The 7,630-nt window shown below is 33.6% G+C and overlaps 1 protein-coding gene across 1 annotated transcript; it reads right to left on the bottom strand.

The window, feature by feature from the left end:
- Nucleotides 1-329: 329 nt before the first annotated feature.
- Nucleotides 330-7,426, bottom strand: LOC114258492 (laccase-21). Its single transcript, XM_082874372.1, is given in 6 exon segments — nucleotides 330-791; nucleotides 1,770-2,128; nucleotides 2,573-2,980; nucleotides 2,982-3,108; nucleotides 5,490-5,615; nucleotides 6,893-7,426. Coding segments are annotated over 6 exon segments (1,230 nt in total). The 5' UTR covers nucleotides 6,957-7,426; the 3' UTR covers nucleotides 330-645.
- Nucleotides 7,427-7,630: the final 204 nt, after the last annotated feature.

The raw sequence follows: 7,630 nt of genomic DNA, 5'->3' as shown, positions 1-7,630 counted from the left end.
TTGTAAAAGATCTCAATTAATTCTTGTAAATAGTCTTTAAAATTGTTGAAAAAATAGTAAACTAAAAAATATAAATTATTTTTTAAGATGTTTGAAATAGTGAAAAATGACTAACAATTTGAGACATGGAGTACAAAAATATGATCATTGTAACATCATTGCTGCTTTCAATGAGGTCAGATTCAACCTCATTCTTTACTGGTCATATATTACCTCATTTGGGAGCACAAGCTTTTAAGCCACCTTTGGTTAGCATTAGTGAAATGTCCAATGACTTGAAGAAAAGATATGATATCATACCATACACACAATAATTTATGACCACCTCATTGATTCCAAAGAAATACAAAAATAGATGTATAACAACTTTCTAGTGAATAACAACTTCAATGTCACCAAGTACAAATGCTTTAAAATTCAGATGTATAACAACTTTCTAGTGCATAACAACTTCAATGTCACCAAGTACAAATGCTTTAAAATTCAATACAAGTTCACAAATCCGTCAAAGATTTGTTTATATCAAATCCAGCAACTAATAAAATCAAGTTGAAGTCTTTTTCTTCTAATCTGAACCAACCCCAAGTCAATTACTCATCTGGCAATGGGAGCTCTTTTTCCGAGTTTTGGAACTCATGGATATAATTACGAAATGGACTTGCACAAGAAGGCATGGAAGGGGGGGGGATCGAGCATACTTGTCTCAGGAGCGCCACCATCTCTCACGATAAAAGCGGTTACCAAACCCCAGGTAAGATGACGAGTCACGTGACAATGCCACATCCATACACCTGCCAAAATCATCCATGTTCAATTTCGTCCTTGACATTTGAAACTTTTTTGATGCATACGACACACACCAAAAGTGCAGTTAAAATTTCGAATGTGATACTAGGCAGGCAATACTTGATCCTTGTTGTTCACAGCCCAAACAAGCTCAAGAACAACTAGAAGTGGCCAACCAAATTGCTTTTCGTTTCTTTCTTTATGATGGATCTTTTATTTTTAAGTCGTAAGACAAAAGTTTTCCACATCGTCCAGACTTCAAAATTCATATATTGCAAAGGGTATAGAAGGAGATAGAATATAATAGTATTTTTGCATATAGTATCCAATCCGTGCTCATAGGAATAAGGAGAGATTCATTGGGTTCATAGGAAAATATTAAAAGGTTATGAGGTGCACTGGCAGGGTAAAGGATCTGTTATCTCCAAAATTCCTTTGTTCCCTTGTCCCGAAACACTCAAGTCATTAGATCATTATCCAACTGATGTGATTGTTTTGAGACAAAAGGACATGGATTTGGGATAGAGGATCCTGTGCCCACCAGGACGAGAAAAGTTAAGGGTCATCAACAAACTGCTCAATTAGGTCAATAATATCTTAGATTCAGATCATTGTGCAATAAAGATAAAATGGGAACAGAGCTACTTTGAAAATATGAGCACTTAGGCACCCAAATTATTTTGAGAATAACTTATAATTAGTTAAATAAGTGACCTTGTGCTCAAGCACTATGGGTTACTTAAAACTTCAGGGGTGGGCGGTAACACTTTTGTAGTTAAAACCTATTTTGGGGGTTTTAGTTTTAAAGCAATAGGTATCAATGTAGTATTACTCTATTGTTCTAAAGGTTTCAAGAGCAAATTTACAAGGAATGGCAGACTTTAAGGCCAATTGTACTCATGTAAGTACTGCGAGACTTTGATATAGAGTGGTTGGTTTCCAAATCCGTAAAATAAATGCAACCTTTTAAATCAAGAATGTACCTGGATTATTTGCTTGAAACCTGATAGCAACCCATCCATTTTAGGGAACACGAAAGGTATTCACTTGCGGTGGATCAACCAAGTTAAATGTTTTCGGGTCGCTCACATTGTCGTAATTCCCAGGCCCTGACCCAACCACATAAAAGCTGTATCCATGCATGAGCATTGGATGGTTCTCTGCTCCGCGCAGGACATTGCTTTCTTGGAACACTACTTGCACTGTTTCATTGTAGTTCAACATCTCCACCTTGGTTGCTATGGTTGGTATAGCAGTGCTATTCGGCAAATTATCACCCGTAAAGTTATAATAGTTCAATGGGAAGTCGGGAAAATCAGCACTGTAAACCCCAGATATGTTTCTGCATAGAGGCATAAAAAAAAAATTGTTATTAGTGGTGACAGAACAGAAGAACTGTGAAGTTGCTATTGGCAGCGTTAGACTAAAAGATCTAAGCCCAAGTTGAGCTTGTGTTGTCCATGAGCTCAAGTTGCCCCTTTAAATAAACAAATAATATATACATATATATATGTGTAATGCTGTAGAGAAAGAAAAGCTGTGTCAAAATAAAAGAAGACTACACATGCAGCCAAAAGATGGTCAGCCACAAATCACAAGTAAGCCACACAAATGAGAAAAGTAAAAATATTACCTCACGTAAAAATTAGCATTTTCAAATTATGTTGAATTAATTTAAGATTCCTTTTCATTGCCCCATGCTTCTTGTAGTAATGTAACTGTAAAATATAGATATATATCGGAGAGAAAACAAGAAAGTAAAAGGCAAAAGAACAATGGAGCATACCGGTAGTAGGCGAGCAGTACATCAGTACTTGGGTTTAGAAAGGTCATGTTGTTCATGGCCGAACCCATCTGCATTCCAATTTCGCATTGACTCTCGTTGCAAAGGATCCCTGCCACGGAAACAACTATATACATAGGGTGAGTTATGTTTATTGGCACTGATACAGGGTGTTCTTTGCTGGCTAAGCTCCTTAGACGGGCCAAGTACGCATTTGCTTGAGTGATGTTTATGTAAGAAGGAAGCTCGGAGGGAAAGATAGGGGAAGATGGGGGAGTATAGTTGCCTCTGTACTCTACAATCGCTGTATTAGGAGGATAAACATCGGGATAACCGTTGGTAACATATTGTCTAATTGCCATATAGTAGTAACCAAGAGGTTGATTTGCTGTGAGTAGTACATTCACAGTTCCCATCCATTCCTACAACTGTGACATTGTGATCAGCAATTGCAAAGAGCAATTCCGAGCTCACAGCTGTATTGATTAGACGGAGAAGATAGGTCTTGCCATAATTGACAAACAATCGATACTGAGTTTCTGCAGCACAAAAATAAACGTCAGCAAATGATATTATTATGCATCTGCCACATACTTTTTGGCCTTTATTAAAAGGGATTGAATTTTTGAAAGTGCAATGATCTATTATTACACTTTGTGAATACTTTAAGCCAGATTACAACTTCAAAGGCAAAATTCTGTTGCCTAAGATAAAGAATGAAGTGCCGAGAAAAAAGAAAAGAAAAAGAAAAGACAAAGATACCAATATAAATTCAAATTTAAACAGTGTAAAAATTTTGACAATTCAAAATACAACAGCTCTCCTAAAGTATAGCGTTTTCTCATAAAATACAGTAAAACACTTCCCACTTTGAGGAGTCTCCATCACATGATACCAAATTCACGGTAAGATCATGTATAATCATCTCAGCACATGACTACTGTATATGCAAGGGTTTCACAAGAGTGACAACTAGGATATGGACACAGTGGGAATACGGAAAAAAAAAATTAAAAATTAGTTATATATTTTTTTAATATACTTTTATTTACTATGTATATATGAATATAAATTTAGCATACATAGATATGAGAGACATCGATGTATATGTGGATATGTCTTTAATTTTTCCTACTTTTCCCTCTTTATTTTCTTATATTTTATTTTAACCCCAAATCAACTTTCTAAAAGTTTAAAAAAAATAAAAATAAAAAATAAAACTATAAATGTGTCCGAAAGCATGTCCAATTTCCAAACAATGGTTTCCAATCATTTTAAAACAAAGGAGCACCAGTGGGCATTTTAACTCTAGAATTGCTGTTCGCATGAATTCCCAACAAAGTTATGGCACAAATATTTTTCTAGTGAAGAAATATCCAACAATGTCAAAGTATGTGGGGATGGGTAACTTCAATACCACACCCCCTTTTTTTTGTTTTTTTTTTTGTTTTCTGAATGAAGATACCATTTGGAGTTGGTCACCCTCAAGCAAAGTTCTAAAAAGTGGTTGCAGTCGCCGTAACGTTAACAGTGGTGCGGTTGCGATTACAGAATGTAAAAGTCGTAGCGTAACAGTTGCAGCAATTGGAACCGTGAATTTTTTTATTTTTCGCACAATTTAAAAAAAAAACTTACCGATATGCAGATTTTGTTTTCCCTACAATCATATTTATTGGGTTTTAAAATAAATCAATTTTTGTAAATTTTTACGTATGATCCAATATATTTCATATTTTTAAATCACTATAAACTAAGTTTTTTACATTTTATTTTAATAATTAATGACTTTATATGTCATAAATCTATATTACACTTGTGGCAAAAAAAAATTTATTGGACTTAGATGTATAAAATTATTTTTTTAATTATTATACTTGTGGAAGCATATGCAAATTTTAACTTGAATAGTTTTAAAAAATAAATTATACATGCTAATTTAATCATATAAAAATTAAAAAATAAGCTATAAAGAATTTTTTTTTTTTTTGGGTCACTTGAATATTCATTCTCTTTTTGGATAACCTGTAAATAAAAATAAAATAAAATAATCAAAAAAAATTGACATGTATATTTTATAAAAAAAGCAATCACTAACTATTATATATAAGATAGACAATGACAAAAGTATGAGAATAAATAAGAGTCTAAATATATATATATATATATATACATATATTAATCAAGCCAAATAGATAATGACCACACTTATTATTATTATTTTCAAACAATATATAGATAGACACACAAACAAAATGATTGAGTGATAGCAGCCGAATAGAATAGCATAGGTCTTATAGGTTCAACAAATCAATAACATAATCTTCCCTCTTCTCTCTCTTACTCCTCCATTTTCCCTTTTCATCTTCCCTCTTCTCTCTTTATACTCTTCCCCCATTTTTAGTTTTTTTTTTTCTTCGAAAGAAACAGTTCGGAACCATTACGTAATGGTGTGTAACAGGCCGTTATAGCACCGTTACGACCGCTACGGCAGCCGCTATGGCCGACACACATGTGAATCTCAATCACAATGCAAAAACGGAGGTAACGCATGGTGCATACCGTCGCAACCGTTACGTAATGCCACATTTTGAAACAGTGTCTAATGGGCCATTACGGTACCGCTACAGCCGTTACGTAACACTGAAATGGCTGTTACGCATGTGAATTTTTGTCACACTGTTATAGCGGCCGTAATAGGTGGCAGTAACCACGTTACGTAACGGTTGCAGCTGCTTTTTAAAACCTTGCTTTCAAGACTACTATTGCTTACTATCAATAGGTCAATCTTTCAGATCAGACTCCACAGCACAGACCATTATTTTGTAACGGAATCAATGGTTAATCGTGATTAGACTCTTCTAGTTTTGTCAATGCAGTATTTATTCTAGTGAAACTCCCACAGAAACACTAAAGAAAATACCGCTAGAACAACTAAAGATTCCTTCTGGTTGGCCATTGATAACAAAAGAACTTGGCCGCGGTAAGTCTGCACCCACAAAGAGATCATAATGGAGCTGTTTGTTCACATCAAAAGTATACCAAGTTCCTGCAAGTACAAAAGCAAAGTAAGTAAAGGAATTGCACAAGGAAGATTGACTAAGTTAAGGGAACCGAAGAAAGAAATCGATCACAATAATGGAGTTGATGGGAAAACACAAAGGATTGCTCAACTCACTTGGTTCGAGGGTTCCATTTGATTGTGCATCAATATTCATATATGTTTAGCAGTCATTTTGTTCAGCCTTATAAAATAGAAAAGAGTAATTTACTCTTTACCTCTCTTGAAGTTTGGAGAAAATACAGTAAGTTTCATAAGTTTGGCATAATTATACTGAATTTCCATAAGGTTGTAATTCACATAACAATTAACCCCTTTTCATCAATAATTCATTAATCATATGGCTGAAAAAAATTATGTTTTCTTCACTTCTTTACTAACATGTATATACTATGCTTATCTTTGTCTCTTCACACCATTTGCATTAGTTCCATTCCATCTAGGCTTATTAAAAGGGAGGACTATGTCAAAATTGTGGGTTTTATTATATTTTCTTCAAAACTCAAGAGAGGTTTACTCAATAGAAAAATGCTAATGACTACCCAAAAGGGCTGTCATTAGTTTTGGTGGACGTGCAAAATACGCATTAAAATGTGTGAAAAAATTATTGAAATATGTAAAAAAAAACTTTTGAAATGCTCAAAAACTACCTTAAAATAGAGCGATATGGCCATATTATGAAGAAAATTAATAATTAATACAAATGTAGTAACAGAATTTTTTAAACATTAAAAGAAACGTTATACTTGCATTTCTATTAGTGGATTCAAAACTTCAAAAAAAAAAAATTGTTAATGATCATTGGGAAAAAAAATTAAATGAAAAAAATATAAGAAAAACAAAAGTGAGGAGTGATTAGAGAATTAATTCGTTAGTTCTATGTGAGATTTGGAGCCTTGATTATTGTTAAAAAAGAAAAAGTATCATCTCACGATATTTAGAAATATCTATAGACAGACGAGAGACAAAATGGTAAACGTACCTATAAGGTCAACACTAAAGCCACTCAAGGGAGGTAAATGTAATTTCAGAAACCAGAGGGGAGGTTTCTATAATTGTCATAAACCAAAGGGGAGGTCAGTGTAATAAGAAACAGTTGTTCATTGAGGCATTTTATCAAACAGTTGAGAGACGTATACTTCAACAAAAATCCCAACTAAAAATCTAACACAAGTGAATAATTTATGCACATACATGTGTATGGTGTGTGAAAATTTTAAAAAACCAGTACGAGTTTGATGGAGAAAGAGCACATGAATGCGTACCGAGTACTATAACTTTTTCTGCGTCTGGTTGGGGAAATGGGTAAGTGGTGCCTTGTGCAGGCATGATGATAATGGCACCATGGACACTGCTCTGAGTCCAGTCGCTGTGGGCATGCCACCAAAGGGTTCCTTCCTCGTCAGAGAATATGACTTTGTATGTGAAGTTTGTTCCTGGTTGAATAGCGCACTGTGTGACGTATTCTGGTCCATCTGACCATGGATTTCTGGGCTGTTTTACTCCATGGCTGTTAATTGTTATTACATATTACACATGGCAATCTAACTCCATCATAACATATAAAAATACAAAAATTGGTCATAAAACTAAATACAATATATTTTCAATTTACAAAACAAGACATATAAAAACCTTATATATCATTTTTTTTTCCCTACCTTGTTGGTTAATATATTAACAGTTAAATTATAATACAAGTTAACGTCTCTCTATAAATTCAAATTTAAAACTTCACTTATCTTGGCACTCAAGTATTCTCTATAATTATTTGAACAATTGTCCGAGATCAACCTTTTGCACCGTGATTTAGAGTAAAAAAAACATTTTGACTATATAATTGGTAGTATTTATTATTTAACATAAATAAATGTATTAAAATGTTCTCTATACCTTCATATCTCGATGTGAGGTTGATATAAGTATTTTTCACATGTTTTCTAAATAACAATTAATGAAATGAACTATATTAGATTAGTCTATGAAGTTTAGAGATTTAATTG

Source organism: Camellia sinensis, chromosome 6 (assembly GCF_055761805.1).
Source record: "Camellia sinensis isolate YWXY chromosome 6, ASM5576180v1, whole genome shotgun sequence".
Taxonomy (NCBI): Eukaryota; Viridiplantae; Streptophyta; class Magnoliopsida; order Ericales; family Theaceae; genus Camellia; species Camellia sinensis.
This window is presented reverse-complemented; position numbering and strand designations above follow the sequence as displayed.